At 48.8% G+C, this 26,889-nt stretch overlaps 1 protein-coding gene across 10 annotated transcripts in view; it reads left to right on the forward strand.

Moving 5' to 3' along the window:
- Positions 1-616: 616 nt before the first annotated feature.
- The window catches only part of TBC1D22A (TBC1 domain family member 22A), a 413,175-nt gene continuing 386,902 nt past the window's right edge, over positions 617-26,889 (forward strand). The window contains exons 1-2 of one of the 10 annotated variants that reach the window (XM_063808284.1): positions 2,250-2,303; positions 6,052-6,185. Coding sequence is in view for 5 of the 10 variants with exons in the window: in XM_054675514.2 (XP_054531489.1) it covers positions 6,004-6,185 (182 nt within the window). In the remaining 5 variants the exon portion in view is untranslated. Of the gene's footprint in view, positions 883-2,249; positions 2,304-5,910; positions 6,186-11,726; positions 12,072-26,889 lie in introns of those variants that run through there. The other 9 variants (XM_515210.9, XR_010156181.1, XM_054675514.2 and 6 more) reach the window with 9 other exon arrangements.

Raw genomic sequence — 26,889 nt, forward strand, 5'->3', positions numbered from 1 at the left:
ACAGTATACAAATTATTTTATACGACGTCTTTGGAATCCTGTATTTTACACGTAAAGCGCATCTCACTCCGGACTAGCCAGGTTTCAAGCACGTGATAGCCGCACAAGGCTGGAACCCAGGCCTGGGGAATTAATTCTTGTCCTCGGTGCTCAAACCATTCTTCCCTTCAAGCCTGGCCTAATCCCCAGTCTCTCTCATCTCTTCGAATACGCTCCGCGGTTATGCCCCTCACCTCACTGCACTGCAAATATTTCGTCCACTGAGTATTTGCTGATCCTCACTCAGTGCCGGGTGACCCAGCTTGACCAGCACCCGCAGCCGCCCTGCCACTGTTGGGCCGGGTATGGTGTGTCTGGCTTCCCTCTGTTCTGGGCCGGCTCCGAAACGCGCTCAAGAGAAATCGGAATCAGACACGGGGCAGTTCAGCTTTGGAAATGAGGAGCTCGAGGCTCCTAGGAGTCCGTTGCGGGCAGGTGGGCGCCGCTGTTGTGTCGGGCGAGCCAGGAGCGACAGACTCAAACTCAGAAACCCAACCACCTCCGCTCCCTCCGCGATGCGTGTAACGTGCGTTGCGCGGCGTCGCCCTTTAATAACGACGGGCGCTCGGAGTGCTGCGTCACTCGCCACCTGGGACTTAGGCGGGACTTCCGGGCGCGCGTAGTCACAACTTCCGGAAGGAGGCGGAAGAGCTTCTCGGCTCTACGCTCTGGAGTCCCGGGAGCAGTGAGGGGCCACCCGGGGCACAGGAAAGGGCCGCTGGGGGAGGGCCGGGTGCACTCGGGGTGTCTGGGCCGCGGGTCTGAGGGATGAGGAGGGGCCATGGCCAGCGACGGGGCCAGGAAGCAATTCTGGAAGCGCAGCAACAGCAAGCTCCCGGGCAGGTGGGTGTGCCGGGGAGGGCCAGGTCGGGGTCAGGGGTCAGAGGTCAGGTGGCCGCGTTGGCCTCCTGGGCTGCGGGTGGAGTCGGGGGTCTGGAGAGGGCAACTTGGACTCTGAGGAGACTGCTGGATGGTGTGACGGACGTTGGGGGGCTCGGAGGTCGGAGCGTGGGGTCTGGGGGTGACAGTGGTTGCACGTAGGATCGAGGCTTGCAAGGACGAGGAGGAGCTATTGGCGTTTTTCCTGACACTGGCAGGCTTCTTTCCGAGAAACTCCTGGGCTCCCTGGGGAGGCTGGAAGGAACTGATTCGGGTCATGTTGTGAAGTTTGGTGGAGTCCGGAAGCTGGCCGGGCTGAGGCCCCGTCTGCTGGGTGGATCAGTTTCTGCAGAGGGTGTGGTGTTTTTGACCCACTTGATTTGCCTGTGGTCTCTTGAGGGCTGCGGCTCTTGCTTGAGCATAGAAGAGGACTAGAGTTTCCCTGTGAGTTTCCATGTTTCTGCTTGCTGGTCTCAAAACCACCTCCTGTATTGTGTTAGCAGGAAGTTTTTTTTTTTTTTTTTTCTTTCGGCTGGAATGACCTGGGTACACCCTAGATGCTATTACAGCTCCAGAGCTCCAGAGTCCTTGTCTGATTGCTGTGGCGCTGAGCTCTGCCAGGGCCCTAGGGAATGAGACATTACGTGGAGGGTACCTAGGATAAAATCAGCCACTGGTGAAAACAGATCAGAGATAAGCAAACGTCAAGATTTCAGAACATAGTTCTGTTCCAAAGCTGAAGTCTGGAATGCTGAAAATTATGAATTGTGTTACGAAGATAAGTCTGAGTAGAATCATTCATAAACACAGTAAAATGGTTTGTACTCCTGTTTCATAATAAATATTACTGTTTGAGTGTTTGAATGATAAACTTTGGAATTTACTGCATCCAGTTAGAAAAGTTTACTTTTGGCCGGGTGTGGCGGCTCATGCCTGTAATCCCAGCACTTTGGGAGGTCGAGGTGGACAGATCACCTGAGGTCAGGAGTTTGAGACCAGCCTGACCAACATGGAGAAACCTAGTCTCTACTAAAAATACAAAATTAGCTGGGCATGGTGGCACATGCCTGTAATCCTGGCTACTTGGGAGGCTGAGGCAGGAGAATCACTTGAACCTGGGAGGTGGAGGTTGCAGTGAGCCGAGATCGTTCCATTGCACTCCATCCTGGGCAATAAGATCGAAACTCTGTCTCAAAAAAAAAAAGGAAAGTTTACTTTTACGAGTGATCTGGGGGTTAGCAGAGTGAGTTACTGACAGCTCAGACAGTGGCTTTGAGAATGAAGGGAGTCATCAAAGGTGGCAGGAGACCCTATTCGACTCCACAGGACCGTGCTTGATTCGAGAACAGTAAGAGCTTTCAACAAAACCAGTGTCAGGGTCCAAGGTGAGTGAAGATTCTGGAATGGTGGTGGATAGGAGGTCCTGGTAGTGACAGGAACAAATGCTGTAGAACATAGAGTCCAGGGAAGAGGAGCCACATGACAGTGTAACTTTTATGTGTTACTTTTAGGTCTTAAGGTTTTGGTTCCTCATCAGTCTAAACTCTAATTCTTAATCAGCTTAGATGTAAGAATAACAGAGCTGCTGTGTGGAGTTACAGCAGTGACTCAACCTTTGGATTGAAGGCTGTGGCTCTTGGTAATTTGTCCTTATACTGAGTTGAATTTATGTCCATCTGGAACCCATGGATGTGACATTTGGAAATAGGGTTTTTGCACAAGTAATCAAGGTAAAATGAGGTCATACTGGATGAGGGTGGGCCTTAGTTCGTCAACTAGTATTTTTATAAAAAGAGGGAAATTTGAATACAGAGAGAGACACACAGGGAAATGGCCCTGTGGAGACAGAAACAGAGATTGGAATAGTACATTTACAAGCCAAGGAAAGCCAGGGGTTGCTGGCAGCCACCAGAAGCTAGAAGAGGCAAGGAAGGATGCTCACCTAGAGACTTGACAGAGAGCATGGCCCTGCAGATGACCACTTGATTTTGGGTTTTTGGCGTTTAAAACTGAGAGAGAATAAGTGTCTGTTGTGTTAAGCCATTCAGTTGGTGGTAATTTGTTATGGCAGCCACAGGAGACTAATACAGGCTCCAGCTTTCTTCTGTGTGAACCTGAAATACCGAACACCAGCTTTCCTTTTCCTCTGACTTTGATGCTATTCTGTGTCTTAGGCACTTTTGAGAGCAGCTTCTGTATTACCTTTGTGAAGTTGGAGTCTTGGAGAGTTTGAGGCTGTCACTGAAGAGGGCAGAAGAAGAAGGAGAGGTTGGGTGCACCAGGAAGGCCTGTGAAGCCTCTGTGTCTCCCATCCGTCTTGTGGCTCAAGCCTCTGGCAGTGCTGCTCTTTCAGGTGGCAGGCTGGAACTCTTCCCTGAAGGAGGAGTCACAGAGGGGTGCCCGTTTTCCTATCAGTAGTGGTGATTGGTCACTAGCTGCATATTTATTTAGTCCACACCTATGCAAGCACAGTGCTAGTGGAGATCCTAGCCAGGTTCCTGTGGCTTTGGCAGCTCTTTCAATTGTTTCCCATGATTGTTTTCTTTCTTTTTTTGTTTTTGTTTTTGTTTTTGTTTTTTTTGAGATGGAGTCTCACTGTGTTGCCCAGGCTGGAGTGCAGTGGTGTGATCTTGGCTCACTGCAACCTCTGCCTCCCAGGTTCAAGTGATTCTCCTGTCTCAGCCTCCCAAGTAGCTGGGATTACAGGCGCCCACCACCACGCCTATCTGTTTTTTTGTATTTTTAGTAGAGATGGGGTTTCACCATGTCGGCCAGGCTAGTCTCGAACTCCTGACCTCAGGTGATCCATCCACCTCAGCCTCCCAAAGTGCTGGGATTACAGGCGTGAGCCTCCATGCCTGGCCTTGTTTTCCTCCTTTTTTTTTTTTTTTTCTGAGACAAGAGTCTCTCTCTGTAGTCCAGGCTGGAGTGCAGTGGCATGATCTCAGCTCACTGCTACCTCCACCTCCTGGGTCCCGGTTGAAGCAGTTCTCCTGCCTCAGCCTCCTGAGTAGGTGGGATTATAGGCACTGGCCACCACGCCCAGCTAATTTATGTGTGTGTGTGTGTGTGTGTGTGTGTGTGTATGTATGTATATATATTTTTTGAGACGGAGTCTCACTCTGTTGTCCAGGCTGGAGTGCAGTGGTGCGATCTCGGCTCACTGCAAGCTCCGCCTCCCAGGTTCACGCCATTTTCCTGCCTCAGCCTCCCGAGTAGCTGGGACTACAGGTGCCTGCCACCACACCCGGCTAATTTTTTATATTTTTGGTAGAGACGGGGTTTCACCGTGCTAGCCAGGATGGTCTCGATCTCCTGACCTTGTGATCCTCCTGCCTCGGTCTCCCAACGTGCTGGGATTACAGGCGTGAGCCACTGTGCCCGGCAATTTTTATATTTTTAGTAGAGATGGGGTTTCACCATGTTGGCCAGGCTGGTCTTGAACTCCTGATCTTGTGATCCACCAGCTTCGGCCTCCCAAAGTTCTGGGATTACAGGCGTGAGCCACCACACCCAGCCTTGTTTTCCTCTTTGTTTTTGAGTGCAGCCCTCATCTCAAGGAAACTCAGGAGGAAGACTACACCCACTGTACAATACAAGACTAGTAAGGGATCTTTCAGATAGTTCAACTCTTTTTTATTTTTGAGATGGAGTCTTGCTCTATCGCCCAGACTGGAGTGCAGTGGTGTGATCTAGACTCACTGCAATCACTGCCTCCCGGGTTCAAGTGATTTTCCTGCCTCTGCTGCCAAAGTAACTGGGATTACAGGCGCCCACCACTATGCCCAGCTAATTTTTTTGTATTTTTAGTAGAGATGTGGTTTCACCATGTTGGTGTGGATGGTCTCGATCTCTTGACCTCATGATCCGCCCGCCTTGGCCTCCCCAAGTGCTGGGATTCCAGGCATGAGCCACCGTGCGCGGCCCACACCTCCTGTTTTTATGCAGCCTGAACTAAAGTCCCCCTTTTTTGCATCAAACTCAGTGTTGTTGGTGCCTCTGACTTCCTGTTCTCCCTGGTATGTGCTTGCTTTCACTAGTGAGATCCACAGGTTTAGGAAAAGTATCTTTCTCATTCTTGCATTGTCAGTACCGATACATGGTGTTTATTCCGAACTATCTCCTCGATTAGCCTGGAGAGTGAGTGGTTTGGCCAGGGTTATAACTGCAGGAGAGGTGGTCTTGCTGGTAGACCCTCGGTTTATGCACACCCTGGTCCTTAGGTTGCATATTTGGCTGATGCTTTCCTAGAAACTTTGTTTCTGGATGAGCCAGGATGTGTGGTGTAGTAGATAGACCCTCCTAGTCAGAGGACTAGGAGTTGGTGGTCCAGATTTTAACTTTCTTTTTCCGGTAGTGGTCTTCACCAAGTTACCTCTGGGGCCATCAGTGTCTGTATGTGTAGCACAAAGCGGTTGAGTTTGGTTTAAGTAGCTATGGCAAATGGGGAGATATCTTTGGCTTGGCACGATTCTCTTTGAGGAGAAAAGAATGGGCTTCTTGGACCAGTTTTGAGAATTTGATGATTTGCTGATCCAGCAAATATGTATTCAACCCATAGTATGTGTTAGGAACAGCCCCAGGTGCTGGAGATAATATTAGTGAACAAAATAGACCTAGATCTCTGCTCTCCCAGAGCTTACAGTGCAGCAGGAGAGCCGGGTATAAATAACATAGCTCAGTTAAATGGAGTTAACTGTTGGAAGGTGACAGCTGCTATCAAAACAATGCTGGGAAAGAGGACTAGGTGGCTTAGTGGCAGGTGTGGTGGTGAGAAGGAGCCCTTCACTGAGGTGACATTTGAGGAAAGATTTGCACGAGGTGAGGGAACAGGCCAACCAGGAGGCTGGGGAAGAGCGGTCTGGGCAGAGGAGTGAGCAGGTGCAGAGGACTCCCAGACCGATGCTGGCGTGCTTGAGGAGACGAGCTGGGGCCAGGGTGGGTCTGGCCGAGAGAAGGGGAGAGTCGTGGGGTGCGTCATGAAGGGTGGTGGGGTAGGGCCTCATGACCACAGTGAAGACATGGACTGTTCTTTGATTCTGGCTGAATGGGGAACCTTTGGAGGGCTTTGAGCAGAGGAGTGGCATGGTCTGCATTAGGTTTAATGGGATATCTTTGGCTGCTGTACTGAAGACAGATTGGAGGCTTTGGGAGTCGGGGCAAGGGCAGAAGCAGGGAGACCAGGAGGCCAGGGTGCCGCAGCATCCAGTGGTCACTGGTGGTGGCGGCTTGCACCTGAGTGGAAGCTGTGGTGGTGGCAAGAAATGGTAAGTGATAAGAATCCGAAGGTTTGGCCGGGCGCAGTGGCTCACGCCCATAATCCCAGCACTTTGGGAGGCCGAGGTGGGTGGATCACTTGAGGTCAGGAGTTTGAGACCAGCCTGGCCAACATGGTGAAACCCCGTCTCTACTAAAAATGCAAAAGTTAGCCAGGCATGGTGGCTGGCGCCTGTAATCCCAGCTGCTCGGGAGGCTGAGGCAGGAGAATCGCTTGAACACAGGAGGCAGAGGTTGCAGTGAGCCAAGGTCGCGCCACCGCACCGCAGCCTGGGCAACAGAGCGAGACTCTGTCTCAAAAAAAAAAAAAAAAAATAGAATCTGAAGGTTCAGTCTCTGACTGTCTGGGCTGGTTCTTTCCTGGGCCGCTGACTCTCTTGGCTCCCGAAGGGCTGTTGCTTTCCGCAGTTGCAGTTGGAATTCTCGCCACACTTCACTTTAAAAATGCCAAGACAAAATCACAGCACACTGGGCTTGAGAACACAGGCAGTCTTTCAGTGTGGGTCTGATGTTTGCTATTTTAGCTCAGCTCCGCCTGGCAGGGTGTGGTCTGCTGACAGAGGGTATGCAGGCAGCTGGGGTATGTGGAGTATGACGTTTGGAAGTGGCATGGTGGTGGCTGGGCGCTCTGGCTCATGCCTGTCATCTCAGCACTTTGGGGGGCCCAGGCGGGTGGATCACCTGAGGTCAGCAGTTTGAGACCAGCCTGACCAACATGGTGAAACCCCGTCTCTACTAAAAATACAAAAAATAGCTGGACATTGTGGCGGGCACCTATAATCCCAGCTACTCAGGAGGCTGAAGCAGGAGAATCATTTGAATCTGGGAGGTGGAGGTTGCAGTGAGCTGAGATCGCGTCACTGCACTCTAGCCTGGGCGACGGCGACACTCTGTCTCAAAAAAAAAAAAAGAAAGTGTTATGGTAGCAAGAAAGGCCCAAATTGAGCATGGCAAGGATGTGAGTGCTGGGATAAAGCTGGAGCAGAAGAGGGTTCTTAGTGATGTGGCTCTGACAGCCTTCAGCTTACATTGCCAGAGCCACGAGATGTCTGTGAGCAAATCAGACAGTCGGCTGAATAGGCCACAGTCCGTCCTCAGCCGAAGGAGAGGCACTGTTGGGGATGATGAATTCATTTGGAAAACGTTTACGAGCTCCTCTCCTGTGCCAGGTGCTGTGGTGCGTGCTGAGCAAGCCATGTGGCTCTTCCCGGCTGGATGCCTGCCCCGTGAACACATGCGCACAGACTGCAGTGCTGGGCAGGTGGCAGTCCCGGGACCCTGGCAGAGTAGCAAGGCCCTCACTGGGTGGAATGCTCATGTCCTCCTTACACAGGTCCCGCTTCCGCCGAGACCTGGCTGTACAGCAGGAACCGATCTGGCTGCTGAGGTCAGGGGAGGGTGTATCGGAGCGGGGAGCGCTTGACTGGGGAGGAGGGGCAGGGAGGGTGGGGAGGAGGGGCATGGAGGGTGGTGAGCAGGCACCGGAGCTGCTTCCAAGGCCATGGTGAAGATCTGAGCTGTGGTCCTAAGAGCCATGAGAGAGTGTTGAAGGGTTTTAAACAGGGAGGGGTGTGATACTGTGACACTGTTCGTCATCCTTGAAGAGAGGGCGAGAGAGGAAACTGGTGGGCTTCTGAGGAGGCCGAGGCCAGATGCTGTGGGGTTGGAGAGGAGTGGGCATGTTCAGGGTACATATGGCACACTCAGGATTCACTGATGGGCGGGGTGCTGGGGGTCGAGGTGATCTCCAGGGTGCTGGCCTGAGGGGATGGGAGTGTGGTAGGCAGAATACTGGCCCCCTAAAAGTGTCCTCATCCTCATCCCTGACCCCTGTGAATATGTTCTGTTACATGGCAGAGGGGAATTAAGGTCGCTAATCAGCTGACCTGAAATGGGGGAATTGTCCTGTTACCTGGTGGGCCCAGTGTAACCTCACGAGCTTTTGGACGTGGTCAGAGACATGGTGTGGGATGGACTCCACCCACAGCGGCTGGCTTTGCAGATGGAGGAGGCAGCCACCAGGAATGTGGCGCGGCTTCTAGAAGCTGCGAAAGGCCTTCTGCGGATGGCTAACAGGAGAGCAAGTCCTTGCTCCTGCATCTGCCAGGAGCTGAATTCTGCTGCCAACCGGAGTGAGCAGAAAAGGGGTTCTCCCTTCGAGCCTCCCGGAAGGGGCACAGCTGGCTGACGCCTGGACTTCAGTGTGATGAGACCCATGCCGGATTTCTGACCTTCAGAACTTCGAGATAGTGAATGCATGTTTTAAGCTGTGGTAATTTGTTACAGCAGCTGTGAAGAGTTGGGGACTGTGCCGAGGGATGTCTGACAGGGAATGGCAGGTGGCCCAGCACCTCCCTCAGCAGAGTCCTGCACTTGGATGTGGGCAGGAGTACCTTGGTCAGCGGCCTTGGGGGTGGTCACTGGGTAACCTCCACAAAGTGTGTTTAAACCCAGGGGACTGAAGTCAGCTCGGAGGGTTCTTCCTATGTCCTATGTCCTGCTCAGGCCTAGGAACCAAATAGAGCCCTGCCTCTTTCCTCAGAATGTTGGCTGCTGCTTCTGGCCGCCTTGCTTTCTTGTGTTTTTTATAAATCTGTATTGCCTTTTGCTTATGTTTTGAAGAGATTGTTTATTGGGTAAGAACCCTCAGTCCTGTTTTCCATGCAGAGGGAAGCCCCGGAGTCTTGTTCCGGCAGTGATTGTGTGTTCCCCGCCAGTTGGGTTTCTCTTGTTGTTTGTGAGTGGAGATGACCTTCCTGTGACGGGGGCCGCGGAAGAGCTGGTGGGTGAGATTTTGCTGTAGGTGCAGTTCCTTTTCTTGTTCCTTTCAGCGGTTACTTTCCATGTTATTAAATGTCTTACTTTGTCCAGAAACACTTTGAAAAATAAATTGAATGTGAATCATATTTCCTTTCTCTTACATATTCGTCTGATAGAGTAAATCTGGACTCTGGGTTAATTTTAAATGAAGACAAAAATGATTGATCCCTGACAATTTTGGATTATTTATTTATTTGTTTCTTAAGTAACAAGAGCAGGAGGAAGTACCCCATCGCCTCCAAGTGTTTTTGAGGAACCATGGGATTCCTCATGGAATTGAGGAGAACAAGTCTTCGGAGACCACTTGTCTGTTTTTCTTTCTCTTTTTCTTTTTAATTTTTTATTTCTATAGATTACTGGGGAACAGGTGGTGTTTGGTTACATGAGTAAGTTCTTTAGTGGTGATTTGTGAGATTTGGGTGCACCTGAGCAGTATACACTGAACAGTGTATACTGAACAGTGCACCCGAGCAGTATACACTGAACCCAGTCTTTTATCCCTCACCCTCTTCCCATCCTTTTCCTCTGAGTCCCTGAAGTCCATTGTGTCATTCTTATGACTTTGCATCCTCATGGCTTAGGTCCTACTTACTATTTTTTTTTTTTTTTTGAGATGGAGTCTTGCTCTGTTGCCCAGGCTGGAGTGGAGTGGCGTGATCTCAGCTCATTGCAACCTCTGCCTCCCGGGTTCAGGCGATTCTCCTGTCTCAGCCTCCCGAGTGGCTGGGATTATAGGCACATGCCACCATGCCCGCCTAATTTTTGTATTTTTAGTAGAGATGGGGTTTCACCATGTTGGCCAGGCTGGTCTTGAACTCCTGACCTCAAGTGATCCACCCGCCTCGGCCTCCCAGAGTGCTGAGATTACAGGCGTGAACCACCATGCCTAGCCGTTAGCTCCCACTTATGAGTGAGAACAGGTGATGTTTGGTTTTCCATTCCTGGGTTACTTTACCCAGAATTGTTGTCTCCAATCTCATCCAGGTCTCTGCGAATGCCAGTAATTCATTCCTTTTTATGGCTAAGTAGTATTCCATCGTATATATACATATACATATATATGTATACACACATATACATATATATGTATACACACATATACATATATATGTATACACACATATACATATATGTATACACACATATACATATATATGTATACACACATATACATATATATGTATACACACATATACATATATATGTATACACACATATACATATATATGTATACACACATATACATATATATGTATACACACATATACATATATATGTATACACACATATACATATATATGTATACACACACACACATATATATGTATACACACACACACATATATATGTATACACACACACACATATATATGTATACACACACACATATATATGTATACACACACACATATATATGTATACACACATATACATATATACACAAACACACATGCACCGCACTTTTTTTTTTTTTTTTTTTTTTTTTGAGATGGGAGTCTCACTCTATCACCAGGCTGGAGTGCAGTGGTGTGATCTTGGCTCACTGCAACCTCTGTCTCCTGGGTTCAAGCGATTCTCCTGCTTCAGCCTCCTGAGTAGCTGGGATTACAGGTGCTCACCACCATGCCCAGCTAATTTTTGTATTTTTACCATGTTGGCCAGGATGATCTCCATCTCCTGACCTCCTGATCCTCCCGCCTTGGCCTCCCAAAGTGCAGGGATTGCAGGCATGAGCCACTGCATGTGGCCACACCACACTTCCTTTATCCACTTGTTGATGGATGGGCATTTGCATTGAAAAGAAGTCATCTCTGTTTTTCTTTCCCTGAATGGCCACAGTGTAGCATGGCCTGCCTGCGGCTAGGACAAGGGCAGTGCTCACTTGCAGGGGCCTGTCCTGGCTCTGTGGCCTGAGAGTGACACCTGCCCCTCCTTTCCTTCTCTGGCAGGCTCAGCATCTCTGCCCCTCCTCAGCTCAGCCCTTCACCCCCTGAACACAGGCCGTGGAGATCTGCATCGTGCAGTGCTTCTAGGTGCAGTGGGGAGCCCAGGAACAGGAGCCCGTGTCCTGTCACAGGGTGGGGAATGTCACCGTGCTTGGCCCTGGGAGCACAAGATGACCCACCTCGTAGTTCTTTTTCCTGAGGAGTCGGGGAGAGTGTCTGTGTGCGGAGCAGGCTCAGAGCAGGTGTTCCCTGCAGCGCTCAGAACTGAGGTGGCTGGGGCCTTGGTGTCACACCTCACGCTAGGGATTGTCTGTGGAGTGCTTCCCTTGGGCTAGGCACTTATTTTTATTTTTTTTGGAGATGGAGTCTCGCTCTGTTACCCAGGCTGGAATACAATGGTGCCATCTCAGCTCACTGTAACCTCTGCCTCCCGGGTTCAAGCAGTTCTCCTGCCTCAGCCTCCCCAGTAGCTGGGGCTACAGGCTCATGCCGCCACACCCAGCTCATTTTTGTGTGTGTGTGTTTTAGTAGAGATGGGGTTTCACCGTGTTGGCCAGGCTGGTCCCGAACTCCTGACCTCAGGTGATCCGCCCACCTTGGCCTCCCAAAGTGCTGGGATTACAGGTGTGAGCCACTGCACCCGGCGGGCTAGGCACTGTACATGCAACCACCCGTGTAGTCCTCATAGCAGCTGGGGGTGGTACCGTGTGGTCCCTATTTTACCAATGAGGAAACTCAGAAGCTGAGCTACGTGCTCAAAGCCACACAGCTTATAAGTGGCAAAGCTGGGGTTTGAACCTTAGAAGTCTGTGCCCTTACCCATCACAGCCTCATCCTTATCTCCTCCATTCCCTAGGGGACTTAACAGGTGTTGAAATTATTACAGAGAAAGCTGACTCACTCACCAGGAATCTGATCCTGCTGTGGGCTGGCTTGGGTGGAGGTGTTCCTCCCGCCCCCGCACCCATCCTCCTGTTTGAACTCAGGCTGCTGCCTGCTGGGCCTGCCTGCCCTTGGAGCCCTGCTGAGCTCAGCCTGAGGCCTGGCTCCTCCAGGCTGGGGGAAAACCACGCTCGCTGTGCTCGGCAGCGGGGATTCTTCTGGAGTGAGGTGAGCAGCTTGTTCTAGGTCCCCCCTGGTGTTCTCTTTGCAGACAAGAGGCAGAGGTATCAGGAGGCCCAGAGGGAACAGGGCTGCCTGGGCTCTTCCCATTTCTGGGCCCCGTGCTGTGGGGAACTTTCATTTTGAGTATCCCCAGACTTTTTGTTCCCCCTTTCTGAAATGTTTCCTCTTTTCTGGTGATAAACATGGAAATTCCACCCCGAGTGCTGCGGTTCATGAAGGGGCACGTAGGCCCCGTGAGTCCAGTTGCTTAGAATACCTGTGGGTTTCCTTATTGAGTAGGAAGTAGAGGCTGAGAACGTCTGTGTTGTTACTGATGGCAGCCCCCCAGGGCAGGGCCAGGCATTGCTGGGCGCGCTCTCCTCCCTGAGTCTGCCTTCCCGGAACGGCCTGCAGTGGGGAACGTGGGCCTCTGCTGAAGGCCCCGAGCTCCTAGGGGAATGGGTTCACCTTCAGGCCCATCCAAGGCAGAGCCCTTTCCGGCTTCGGGGCCCCTGATATTTCTGGGCCCCCGACTGCATCCGCTCTGTTCCCACGGGTCCCTGCTGGGTGTTCTTGCTCATGCTTGGGTTCATTTGAGCGCTGCCTCGCCCTCCGCCATCCTCTTCCTTCTCATGTGCGCTGTGTGCACCGGAGCCCGGCCGATGCCGATAGAATTTTTAAGTGTGCCGTGCAGCTTTCTGCACCTGGGCCTCTACTCCTTGCTGTGCTGGTTTGAAATGGGCCTTCTTTTATCAAACATTTTTACTAAACTAAAAAATAAAATAGGCTTGCTGGCTCTAAGGCTTTCACCTAGATGAGGCGAGTGATGTTTATTGCAGTCATCTGGATGAGCTCCTGATCCTTGGCTGAAAGCCATCAGTGGCTCGGGATGTGTGGAGAGGACAGGGCAGAGGACCCGGTCTTGGAAAGGGGGTGGGTCCCTTGGTGTCACTGTGGCTCTCTTAGGGGTGGCAGCTCCTCCGCGAGGGCTTGGTGCACCCGCTGCCCTTGTTTTCACGTGAATGTGTTTGTGGCGGGGAGGCCAGCGAGTTGCCTGGGACTCCCTACATTATGCTGTCGGGGTCGGGAGTCAAGAGGAGATCTGGCCTTGCTTCTTTCCGAATACGGAAGGGATCGGGGAGGAAGAAAGGTTTAGAGACAATCACAGTTTTATAGAATCTATGACTATTTTCCTGCTCACGTCTGGGGCCTTGGGAGTTGCTTTCTCGGGGTGGAGGAAGAGCACAGAGCGCCACCTCTTCTGGTTTGAGACTGGGTCTGGCTGCTGCCGAGTTCTCAGGTTTATTGATGGTGCAGTAGGTGATTCCTGCGCGGCCACAGCTGCCTCCTGGAAGGGCTGGTAGAGGGTTGTTGGCTGTGGGCCGCATTTGTTTTCTCTTAGAATTAATCTCTATATTGAGTTAGTTTTGTGTTCCAAAACCAGTCACTAGAGCCACCGTAACAGCTTGTGCATCAGCCAGATGTGCCTGCCTCAGCAGTCATGCTTTTAAATAGCTGAGAGAAAAGGCCACCTTTACAGCAGCTCACTAGCTTTTAAGAGGGTGTCACCTAGCTGGGTTTTGTCGTGAGAGAATGTGCTGTATTCTTGGAACTTAATTCCTTCAAAGATATGGGGTGCCTTTAAAATGGGTAATCATTCACACATGCGCACAGTGAGGAAGAGAACTAAATGGAACAAGCAGTTACGGGATGCGCTCTGTTTGCACACGAGGCCCTGGGGCGTGTGCAAAGGTGAGCCTGGTGTTACTCCTGCTACCGAGGGACTTCCGTTTGCTGAGGGAGACAGACCAGCCAGGAGCTTCTGCCGCAAGGATGCTGGTGCCAAGCAGGCCACGGAGGGGCCAGGAAGCCCTGTGGCAGTATGGGCAAGGAAAGGGGAGTTTTCACTGAGGACATGAGATGACATTAAAGTGGGCTTTGAAGGTTACCTGGGGTGTGGGGCGTGTTCTGTAGTCAGGGGCTGGGACAAGGCCTTCTTGGCACAGGGTGGCTTGAACACAGCCTGAGTGAGGAGGAGTACAGGGTGTGTTTGGGAGCCTGGCGGGTCGCTGGCTACCTGAGAACAGAGGTGTGCGTGGAAGTAGTGGGCACAGCTGCGGCTGTGTGGTGGGATGGTGTGCGTGGAAGTAGTGGGCACAGCTGCGGCTGTATGGTGGGATGGTGTGCGTGGAAGCAGTGGGCACAGCTGCGGCTGTGTGGTGGGATGGTGTGCGTGGATGCAGTGGGCACAGTTGTGGCTGCGTGGTGGGGTGGTGTGGATGGAAGGAGTGGGCACAGCTGCGGCTGCGTGGTGGGATGGGAGGTGAGGGTCAGTGTTCAGGATGGTGGCTGCAGGAGTTTTGGCTTGAGGCTCTTTTGTGTTTGGAGTAGGGAAGGTTTCTGAGCAGGAGTGACCTGATCAGACCTCCTGCTACTGTTTATTGACCTCTTGCTGTGTGCCAGAGACAGAGGCTCAGGTCAAGGAACTGGCCTGAGATTGCACGGGTAGGACGAGGCCAGCCAGGATGTCGGGTGAGAACCATGGCCGTGGGGAGGAGAGAGAGAGGAAGGGGACTGTCAGGAAGTGCTTGCAATTCAGTTAGTTCAGTAGATATTCAAAGCGGACCCTGTGCCACACTTTGCAAAAGGTGGGAAAAAAGAGCCCTCCCGAGAGGGGATGTGTGAGCCGAGAGGGGCAGGAGGACACTGCACAGGCCTCATGGGACCTGAAGGCATATGAGTTCTTCCCCAAGGCCTGTAGGAAGACCTTGAAGGATGTTCAGCTGGGGAGTGACCCATCCTCTGATGGCCACAGGACGACAGAGCTGAGGCCAAACCCTGGGGCAGCCGGTGCAACTGTCATGTTCTTCTCAGGAGCAGGGGATGGGTCAGGGCCAGGGCTGATGGACAGGAGAAGAGAGATATGTGGGAGGTTTCCAAGGTGACCTAGAGGATGTGGAGACGTGGGTGGGTGGTGTGCTTCAGGGAGGAGACGAGGCTGACCCTCATGTTGGTGGGTGGCAGTTCTGGAGGTGGTCACAGGAGATACATGGTCAGAATGAGAGAAAATGGAGCCCTGATTTAAGTTAGTGAAACAGAGGGTTTTCGATGCCAGGACATGGGCCAGTGAGAGCCAGGGGCCGCCAGAAGAGGGCTCGAGGGAGAGGTACGAGGCAGGGACGAGCACATTGTCTATTTTTGTGTGACTGGTAGAGAGTGATGTTGTCCAAGGGTGGGGACCGAAGAGTGGGTGTGAGGAGTGGCCGGTGGGGCACAGCTGATTTTTTGGGGAACCCGTTGACATGAGGTGGTGGATTCGTGGCTGAGAGTTGGCAGTGGTTTTACTTGGAGGCACGTGTTTGAGAACCGTTTACTCGGGTGGAGGAAGTCGGGAGAGAGCATAATTTTTCATAAGAGAAGGAAGGAGGACTGAGGACTCGGCTTTGGGGAGCAGAGTTGGGAGCACACAGAAGAGTCTGGGGCATGCAGAGAGGCTGGCAGGAGGCAGAGGAGGGAGCAAGAAGAAAGAGCTCAGTGTGGTGAGTCCCAAGGGGAAGCTGGGCAGGGCCAGGATTGAGTGAGAAGCAGCAAGAAGGAGAGAGGGGAAATGGGCCTCGGTGATGGCTGGCTGCCAGGGTGGCGGAGCTGCTCCGAAAGTCATGCATCACTTAGCGACGGGGACGCCTTCTGAGACATGCGTCCTTAGGTGATTTGGTCCCTGTGTGAACATCACAGAGCACATTTATACAAACCCAGGTAGAGTTAGCGCAGTGTCGCCTGCTGCACACCTAGGCTATATGGCACCGTCTGTTGCTCCGAGGCTATGCGCCTGTACAGCATGGTACTGTTCTGAATACTGCAGGCAGTTGCCACACAATGGTTGGTATTTTTGTATCTAAACATCTCTAAATATGGGGCAGGTATAGTACAAATACAGAACGAAAGATAAAATGGCATACTCGTGTAGGGCAGCTGGTGCGATTGGCGCTCACGGGACTGGACAGTGCCCTTGGTGGGTCGGTGAATGAAGGGTGAGTGAATGGGAAGGTCTGGGTCCTCACTGTGCATCGTGTAGACGTCATTAGCACTCTACATTTAGGCTCTACTAGATTCATAAACACACCTTTCTTCAGTAGTAAATTAACCTTAGCTTGCTGTGACTTTTAAACTTCATAAACGTTTTGATTTTTAAAAAACTTTTTGACTCCTTTCTATTAACACATAGCTTAAAACACAAATACATTGTACAGCTGCACCAAGATATTTTTCTTTATATCCTGACTCGGTAAGCTTTTTTCTCTTTTTAAAATTTTTTATTTTTTACTTTTTCAGCTTTTTGTTAAAAACTAAGACACAGACACACACATTAGCCTAGGCCGACACAGGGTCAGGACCGTCAGTGCCACTGGCTTCCACCTCCACATCTTGCCCCAGTGGAAGATCTTCGGGGGCAATAACATGCATGGAACCATCATCTTCCGTGATAACATTGCCTTCTTCTGGAATGCCTCCTGAAGGACTAGGGACTTGCCTGAGGCTGTTTTACAGCTTTTATTGTATTTTGTTTTTTAAACAAGTAGAAGGAACATAACTCTAAAATAATGATAAAAAGTATAGTACAATAGGCCAGGCACAGTGGCTCATGCCTGTAATCCCAGCACTTTGGGAGGCCAAGGCAGGTAGATCACCTGAGGTCAGGAGTTCGAAAGCAGCCTGGCCAACATGGTGAAACCCCGTCTCTACTAAAAGTACAAAAATCAGCCGGACGTGGTGGTGGGCACCTGTAATCCCAGATACCCAGGAGTCTGAGGCAGGAGAATCGCTTGTACCCTGGAGGCAGAGGCTGCAGTGAGTCGAGATCACACCATTGCACTCCAGCCTGAATGACAAGAGCAAAACTCTGTCTCAAATAAAAAAACAAGTATAATACAATTAGTACAATGAATACATCCATAAAGCAGTAGCATAGTTGTTCATTATGATCAAGTATTACATACAGTACATAATGTATGTGCTATACTGTTATGGGACTGGCAGTGCAGTAGATTTGCTTACATCAGCATCACCGCAAACACAGGAGTATGCTTTGTGCTGTGATGTAACTTTGGCTGTGACATCACTAGGTGACAGGAATTTTTCAACTGCATTATAGTCTTACAGGACCATGGTCTTATATGTGGTCTGTTGTTGACTAAAATGTCGTTATGTGGTGCGTGACTTTACTTCTCTGTGTTGGAGAATTTCTTTCTTTCTTTTTTTTTAAAGGTGCCCACCACCACACCCGGCTAATTTTTGTATTTTTAGTAGAGATGGGGTTTCACCATGTTGGCCAGACTGGTCTTGAACTCCTGACCTCAGGTGATCTGCCCGCCTCGGCCTCCCAAAGAGCTGGAATTACAGACGTGAGCCACAGCGCCTGGCCAGGACAATTTCAAAATACTTCCATTTCCTTCATATTTTCTGTTTTCTATAATAAACACACATTGCTTTTGTTATGTGCGGGAAAAAAATCATTGTAAAAATGCTGTTTCCAAGACCTATTTCCAGAGATGTCCGTTTGACCCAGTAATTGCCTCAGCCCCTGCTGGGTTCTCAGTGCTCCGAGGGCTGTGAGGAGTGTGACATGAGACAAAATGCAGTCCCTGTAGCAGGGAGTTTGTGGCCCAGAAGCAGCACCACATAGCTGGGAGCCTTCCAGGACAGCGTATGTGTTGCTGCCAGTCAGAGTGGTGTGGGTGTCGGGGCGGGACAGCCCTCGGAGACCCTCTGGTTTGGGTCTCAGGTACCACGTCTTTCTGCTGTTGACCCTCGGGGTGGGCACAAGTTTCAGATTATGCTGTGGATGGAGGGGATGGTGGAATTGTTCACTGTTGTCATAATGGTTTTTCGTACATTTTTCCTCCAAAGCTCCTAGAGTTAATTTCCTTGGAAAATTTACTTCTGAATATATTTTATAAATCTGGGGAGTATCACCATGTGTTAGAATGAGCTGAGTGGTAAATTCAGTTGCCAATTTGAGTACGTATTTCAGAAAGCTGCTATTGAACCCTAAGGGGGCATTGAATAATGACTGTGCTTGGAGAAGAGAGGTTGATTAGCCATCAAATGAATTTGACTAGATGACTTGCCTGTTTACTTCATATATGTGAAATACAGAGAAGCATTTAATCGTAAATGTTTCATTTATTTTATGATCCCGAGAACATTGCAGCTGGATTTATTGCTTTTCCATACTTTTATTTTCTTTCACTCTTCCCTGTTTCCCTCACTGCTATTTTCACCTACTGCTGTTTAACCTTCAATTAAAAAAAAAAAGCTGTTATGATACACTATCAGGTTTGTTTGAAAAGAGCACCTTGGTGTAGAGGCTTCAAATTCAAACCAGAAAAACATTCTGCAGGATCTGCCGGGGAGAGCTGCCTCCTGTCAAAACCCAGTGGCCTCGCAGCGTTGGCCCGAGTCGCTCTGTCCCTCTTGACTCTGACTTGTCTCTTCCTGCTTCAGAGTCACCTGTATCCTCATGGATTAGCTGCCTTCACTGAGGCGGCCCAAGGACAGGGAGAGGGACTCTCGCTTGTTGACTGTCAGCTTTCCAGGACCAGCCCGGGCCTGGTGTGGAGCAGGTGCCCAGTCAGTGTTTGTTGGGTGACTTGAATGGAGAAACATAACGCAGCATAGTCAGTAGAAGCTGAAGACATCTGTGTTGCACGCTGCTGTCAAGCAAGGACCAAGTTGGAGGCCTTAGCTATCCAGAAGTAGATTCTCAGCAAGTATTGGATTTTAGTATTTTGTTTATTGTTTTTTTAAATTTAAGCTTTTCTGAATCATGTTGTAAAGACAGCTCTGGGCACAGTCCTGAAGAGTTGGTGTTGATGTCAGGGACCCATTCTCTTTCTCTTGGGCATTTCCCCCTGCCCCGACCCCCACAACTGACCAGTGTCTCCAGCCTGTTCTTATGCCGTGACCCCTCTGCTCTTCTCCCTGGAGGTGCCCTCCCAATTTTTTTTTTTTTTTTTTTTTAGACAGGGTGTCATTCTGTTGCTGGAGTGCAGTTGCTGGTGCTGGTGTTGCTGGTGTCACTGCTGGAGTGCGGTGGTGCATGATCTTAGCTCACTGCAGCCTTGACTTCCTGGGCTCAGGTGTTCTTCCCACCTCAGCCTCCTGAGTAGCTGGGACTACAGGAGCACACCACCATGCCTGGCTAATTTTTATATTTTTTATAGAGACGGGGTTTCACCATGTTGCCCGCGCTGGTCTTGAACTCCTGGACTCAAACGATCTGCCCACCTTGGCCTCCCGAAGTGCTGGGATTATAGGCCTGAGCCACCACGCCCAACCCCAGTTCTCGTGTTAGACCTTAGTTTACCTGCCTCGCCTGCCATGGGTGTCCTCGGGTTCCCCTTACGAGTGGTGGCATTGCAGTTGCATCTCCCTGTGCCTATGCTGAAAAGGGGAGCTTTGGCCACAATTCTGAGGGCTGTTTTTGGGGAGGGCATGGGGAGGTCTTTTTGGTTGGGGGTCTTCTCCAGGGCACAGCCTCTTGGGGCATCTCTCTGCCGGCCCCTCCCTGGCCTGCCCTGGAGTATCTTGTCCCTTGTGCACATTGTTCCACTTTCACCTGCGTGCGGCCTCTCCTTTCTTGGGTTAGAGTCTGTGACCCTTCATCAGTGTCTGCTCATGCGCTCTTCCGTCTGAGAGCCCCCGCTGTGTGTTTGTAGGATCAGCAGGATGTGTACGCATTGACCAGAACACCCAACTAATGGCCCCTGCCTTGCTCACTACTAACCAGTTAGTCCTCCTCAAGTTTGGGGGCGATGAAATCTGTCATTCTCATGTGAAGCATGCTGAAGTGTGTTGTGCTGTGGTGCTTTACACTACAAACTTGTCATTCATGGTGGGACAAGTGGACTTGGACTTCTTCTTCTTATTATTATTGAGATGGAGTCTCACTCTGTCGCCTAGGCTGGTGTGCAGTGGCACGATCTCGGCTCACTGCAACCTCCGCCTCCTGGGTTCAAGTGATTCTTCTGCCTCAGCCTCCTGGGTAGCTGGGACTACAGGCGTGCGCCATCACACCCAGCTAATTCTTGTATTTTTAGTAGAGACGAGGTTTCACCATGTTGGCCAGGATGGTCTCGATCTCTTGACCTTGTGATCCGCCTGCCTCGGCCTCTCAAAGTGCTGAGATTACAGGCCTGAGCCCCCGTGCCCAGCGGGACTTGGACTTATTTAAAGGTTGAATGAATGAGGCTGCTCAGCCATCTCGAGCCTTCCCTTCCATGACGTCCCGGCCTTCCTGGGACACAATGGGGTCAGGGAGGGGGCCCTTCCTTTCCTCCCTTCCATCTTTGTGGAGATACCACGTACATACCACACCGTTCGCCCATTTAAAGTGCTTGGTGTTTTTAGTATATTCACAGTTAGGCAGTCATTACTACAGTCAGTTTTAGAAAAATTTCATCAGCACAGAGAGCAACGCTGTACCTGTTAGCATTCACTTCCCATTCTCTCCTCCCCACCCTTGGCAACCATGGGGCTGCTATCTGGCTTCAGGGATTTGCCTGTTCTGGATGTTGCATGTCAGTGGAATCATACAGTATGCGGCCTTTTGCGTCTCTCAGCTTCGTGTTGTCAGGATTCACCCATGCTGTGTTGTGTACCAAGACTTCATTCCCTTTATGACCTAATATTACTCCATTGTATGGTTAGGCCATGTTGTATTGACCCACTCATCAGCTGGTGGACATTTGCCTTCATTCTTTGGCTGTTATGGTTAATGCTGTACAAGGTTTTGGTGTGGATGTGTATTTTCATTTCTCTTGGGTATCTACCTCCGAGTGGAATTGCTGGGTCATGCGATAACTCCATGTAACCTTCTGAGGACCTGCCAAACTGTTTTCCACAGCAGCTGCCCATTTTTAATTTCCTACTAGCAGTGTGTGAGGTTCCGGTCTCTCTGCATCCTCACCATCACGCTTTAGCATCTTTTTAATTTCTGCCATTCTGCTGGGTGTGAGGTGGTATCCGATGGTGGTTTTGATTTGTGTTTTTCTGATCGCTAATGATACTGAGCTTACTTTTTGAAAGATTTCTGTTTACAGTGTCAAAAGAATGGGCAGACTTAGAGTTATCAGCACTGTGCCCCCAGGAGTCCTCCATGTTTTGACCCTTCTGGAGAGTAAGGCGGTGCTTCAGCAGTGTGCCCGTGTCCAGGCCACGCACACCTCACCTTCACAGAGCCAGAGCGATCTTTAAAAAACTAGAAAGCGTTTCAGACATTCAGAAAGGGCACACAGGCTGATGTAATACAGAACACACCATATCTCCATCCAGCATGGGAAAGAGGACGGCGCACACACGCAGTTGATGCCGCTGTGGGGTCTTTGCCTGAACTCAGCTGCTCCCTCCACCCATTCTGAGTTTTGTGTGTCCATTCCCATGTGTGCAGGAGCAGTTTTTTTTACCACTCGTGTATCAAAAATGATATATAGTATCATTTCGCATTTAAAAAATTTTTTTAAAGGATGCCACACTGTCAACTTGCTCTCCTCTTCAGTGTTCTGTTGATGACATTTATTTGGATTGGTTCTGGTGGTTCTAGTTCATTCACGTCTGCTATGGTTAGTATTCCATTATATGTATGTATTCTGGCTTATGCATTATTCAGTCAATGGGCATCTAGGTTTATCTCAAAAAAATTTTTTTATCTTTTTTAGCATTATAGACATTGCTGAGCTCATCTCCTGCGTGCTTGTGCAAGGGTTCTCTAGGTCGTCTATCAAGAAGTGGAATTACGAGCTCATCTCCTGCGTGCTTGTGCAAGGGTTCTCTAGGTCGTCTATCAAGAAGTGGAATTACGTCATATGCATCTGCTTTTCATAAGGAATCACCAGGGTTCTCTTTAATAAAAAACAGTAGATTACTGCAGTGTTTCAAGGCAGTTTAATTCATTAAAAAGTTTATTGACTAATATCCTTTTTTTTTTTTTTTTTTTTTTGTATACAAAGTCTTGCTTTGTTGCCCAGGCTGGAGTGCAGTGGTGCGATCACAGCTCACTGCAACCTCAATCTCCTGGGCTCATGTGATCCATCTACTTTAGCCTTGTGAGTGGCAGGGGCTCCAGGTACTTGCCACTGTGCCTGGCTAAGTTATTTTTTTGGTAGAGATGGGGTCTCACTATGTTGCCCAGGCTAGTCTTGAACTCCTGGTCTCAAGTGATCCGCCTGCTTGGTCTCAAGTGATCCGCCAGCCTCCCAAAGTGCTGGGATTACAGGTGTGACCCACCATACCTGGCTGGTTAATATACTTTTTTAAAGACAGATTTCATTATCTGAATTGAGGTAGGTGGGTATGTTGCCACATATTCTTTTAAAATATCTTTAGTTGTAGTCTGCTTTTCTTTTTAGCTATGCAAAATCAAATAAAAGTGCAATTTTGATTAGATAAAATGGGGTTCCTTTAGTCTCAGTTGAACTTTGTTGGAACATTTAGTGTTTAGTAAACAAAAATGGTTTGCCTATGAAGAATTTATGAATTTCCGGCTGTCCCGGGAGGAAAAGCCTGTGGCCTGTGATAATGTTGCAGAGACTTTTTTTAAAAAAGGACATGCAAATAGTGGCCAGTAGGCCAAGAAGCATGCTGGTTTTGAGCAATAGAGATACATTGGGAAATGATAGGAAGAATGTAAACGTTCATATACAGAGAGATCGATAATATTGATAAATGCTATTTGTAGGTCATGTCCCAGTATTCAGATTTCTGTGATATACGGTCATCTCATTTCATACATGTTCTTATTCCCATTTCCAGGATGAGAAAACGAAAACTCAGAGTACTTACTTGGTTAAAACTTTACCAGCTAGTAAGTGTTGGAGCTGGGCCTTGAACCTGAGCCTTTGATTTTTAAACCTGAAAGCTTTTTACCAATGTCAGAGAGGCATCCAAGACATTTCAGGAAAAGGACATGACAGATAGATTGTGCTTGATCTAAGCAGGCTGTATCTTTTTTCCACCCCCTGGCATAGAGCAAGCATTTGATTCTGCTCATAGGGTTTGTGGGTCAGAAATTCACATGGGGCACAGTGGGATGTCTTGTCTCTTCTCCATGATGTCTGGGGCCTCACTAGGAAGACTTGAAGGCTGGGGCTGGAATTATAAGAGGGCTGATTCACTGACTTGTCTAGCGGTGATGCAGGCTGTCCGCTGGGCCTTCAGCTAGTGCTGTGGGTTGTAATGTGTACATATGGGAGATCCTTGTGGCTAATTTTGGCATCTTCAGAGAATGGGTAGCTGGGTTCCAAAAGCGGGAACCCAAGAGGACCAGGTAAAAGCTGTATTGACTTTAAAACATTATAACATCTTCCCTGAGATACAGATAGAACACAATTCACCCACAATAGCCTTCACCCATTTAAAGTATATAATGCAGTGGTTTTTTTAGTGTCTTCAAAGTGTTGTGTAACTATCACCACAATCAATTTTAGAGCATGTTTATTGCCTCTAGAAAACCTCGTGTGTCCTTTAACTATCACCCCTGCCTTCCTCCCTGTTCTAGTCCTCAAGTAACCACTAATCTACGTTCTCTGTATATAGAATTGTCTATTCTAGGGATTTCAAATAAATGGAATAATATAATGTGCATTTCTTTGGTAATTATCTTCTTTCACTGAGCATAATATTTTCAAAATTGATCTATGTTGTAGCTTGTATCACTACTTTTGTTTTGAGACAAGGTCCTGCTCTGTTGCCCAGGCTGGAGGGTGCAGTTTTGCCAACATGGCTCACTGCAGCCTTGATCTCAACCTCCTGGGCTCAACTGATTCTCCTGCTTCAGCCTGCCATGTAGCTGGAACCACAGACATGCATCATCATGCCTGGTTAATTTTTTGATTTTTTGTAGAGATCGAGGTCTCACTTTGTTGCCCAGACTGGTCTTTAACTCCTGGGCTCAAGTTATCCTCCCCACCTTGGCCTCCCAAAGTGCTGGATTACAGGCATGAGCCACTTCCCATCCTTGTCTTTTTCCTGAGCTTAGGGGCAAAATATTCAGCCTTTCACCATTAAGTGCGATGTTAACTATGAGTTTTTTGTAGATATCCTTTATCAGGATGAAGATTACCTTTGATTCCTAGTTTGTTGATAATTTTTATAATGAAGGAGTATTGAATTTTATCATATGCTTTTTCTGCATCTATTTAGATGATCATGTGGTTTTTGTCCTTTATGCTATTAATATAGTGTATTGCACTAACTGATTTTTGGTTATTAAACCAACCTTGCATTTCTTGGATAAATTCCACTTGATTATGATACTTAATCCCTTTTTATGTGTTGTTGGATTTGGTTTGCTAGTATTTTGGGTTTTTATGTGTATATTCATAAGAGATACTGGTTTGTAGTTTTCTTTCTTTGTGATATCTTTGCTTGATTTTGGTATCACGGTAGTACTTGCCTCATAGAATGAGTTGGGAAATATTACCTCCTTTTCTAGGTTTTGGAAGGATTTATGAAGAATTGGTATTAATTCTTTTTTATCTATTTGGTAGAATTTACCAGTGAATCCCTCTGGGCTTGGACTTTTCTTTGTGCGTAGTGTTTTGATTACTAATTTAGTCTCTTTATTTTTATTTTTTATTTTTTTGAGACAGGGTCTTGCTCTGTTGCCCACACTTGAGCGCAGTAGTGCCGTCATAGGTCACTGTAACCTCAAATTCCTGGGCTCAAGTGATCCTCCCACGTCAGCCTTCTGAGTAGCTGGGACTACAGGTGTGTGCCACCATGCCCACTAGTTTTTTGGTTTTGAATAGATGAGGTCTTGCTTTGTTGGCCAGGCTGGTCTTGAACTCCTGGGGTTCAAGTGATCCTCCCACCTTGGCTTCCCAAAGTGCTTGATTACAAGTGTGAGCCAGTGTGCCCGGCCTCTAATTCAGCCTCTTTCCATGTTATGTATCTAGTCATATTTCCTCCTGCTCCTTGAGTAAGTTTCAGTTGTGTGTATCTTTCTGGGAATTTGTGCATTATATCTAATTAATTTTATTTGTTGGTGTACAGTTGTTCATAATATTCTCATAATTCTTTTTATTTCTGTAAGGTTGATAATAATGTCTTTTCCATCATTTCTGACTTCAGTAATTTAAGTCTTCTCTTTTTTCTTTTAGTCAGTCTAGCTAAAGGTTTGTCAATTTTATTCATCTACTCAGAGAACCATCTCTTGGTTTTGTTCATTTTCCTTATATTTAAGGAAATAACCAGACCAGCAGCTTTCTGTGTCTCCGTGGAGTCCTGCTGTGGTTCTGGGAGTTGCCTCTCCTCTCTTTCTGTCTAGTGGCCTGGCCAGTGCATGTGGCGGCTCCTGCGTCTCCCCTTCACCAGAGTAGCTCTGCCTTTACCTGTTTGGCATTTCCATGTAACATTTCTTTTGAAAAGTTGGTTTACTGCCAAAGTACTGGCTTTCATACAGTGAAACCCCACAGAACAAAACTGGAGCTGCGTGCATTAACAATGATACATAAAGAACAATCTTGAGGGAACATCTAGTTGCAAAGATACATATGTATGAAATGATAACAGTGTAAACTTTGCAAATGTGCAGAATAATACTTTATGTTGCCCAGAGATCCACGTCTCTTCCATAATAGTATAAACTCTTACATGGAAATGGAAAATGTCAGATACAGGTTGGTAGCCACCTCAGAGGAGGCAGGTAGAGAACCAGAATGGGGAGGGTTTCAACTCTTATGTGACAAAATGTTGGAATTTGGTGGAAGTGAATCTCTGGGTGGTGTCTGTGTGGTTATTCCTTATGTCCTATATGTCACTAAGCTGGCTGCAGCCTGCCAGGGGTGGGTGACTTTGGGCAGGCTACTTTTTTTTTTTTTGGGACGGAGTCTTACTCTGTCGCCCAGGTTGGAGTGCAGGGGCGTGATCTCGGCTCGCTGCAAGCTCTGCCTCCCGGGTTCACACCATTCTTTTGCCTCAGCCTCCCGAGTAGCTGGGACTATAGGCATCCGCCACCACGACCGGGTAATTTTTTGTATTTTTAGTAGAGACGGGGTTTCACTGTGTTAGCCAGGTCGGTCTCGATCTCCAGACCTCGTAATCCGCCCACCTTAGCCTCCCAAAGTGCTGGGATTACAGGCGTGAGCCACCACGCCCGGCCAGGCAGGCTACTTTCTTAAGCTTTCTGTCCCTCAGTTTTTCCACCTTTAGAATGGGAAGAGTAATGATATGTGCCTTATTGGGTTGCAAAGATTAAAGGAGTTAACACATTAAGAGTTTAGAGTAATGCTCATCTCTGTTAGCTACTACTATTATTCTCTATGTTTTATTGCTTGCAGTATTGATAGTAAAAAAGAAACGGCATGTTGAGCAAATCTGGAGGCTGTTGAGAGTGGTTGGAGCTGAGCAGTGGCATGTGGCGTGGTGGTCACAGGGCTGTTCCTTCACTTTTCTGTGTGTTTCATTCCTTTGGTAAAAGTATCCAGCACCAGCCCCACTGGGACCCGCCTGTGGTTCATGCCACAGGGCGTCTGTGTCCTCAGCACCCAGGACAGTGCCTGCCACGTAGGTCCTTCCTGGTTGAGAGGAGGGATCAGCGCTTTGCTTTCAGGTCATCTTCAGTTTGAAACTGAAACTCACTGTGATGTATGCAGAAATAAATGTGATGTTTTCATCTGGATGCTGACTTTAGAATTTTCTTCTGAAATCATATATTTCTCCTTATTGGCTTTTTTTTTGGGAAGGAGAAGTCATAACAAACCCTTCAAGGGGCCAAACTCTTTTGAATTCCTTTCTCTTCTCTGGGTTTCCAATCTTCCTCTGTGGA

The sequence above is a fragment of the Pan troglodytes genome, chromosome 23 (genome assembly GCF_028858775.2).
Source record: "Pan troglodytes isolate AG18354 chromosome 23, NHGRI_mPanTro3-v2.0_pri, whole genome shotgun sequence".
Classification (NCBI taxonomy): Eukaryota; Metazoa; Chordata; class Mammalia; order Primates; family Hominidae; genus Pan; species Pan troglodytes.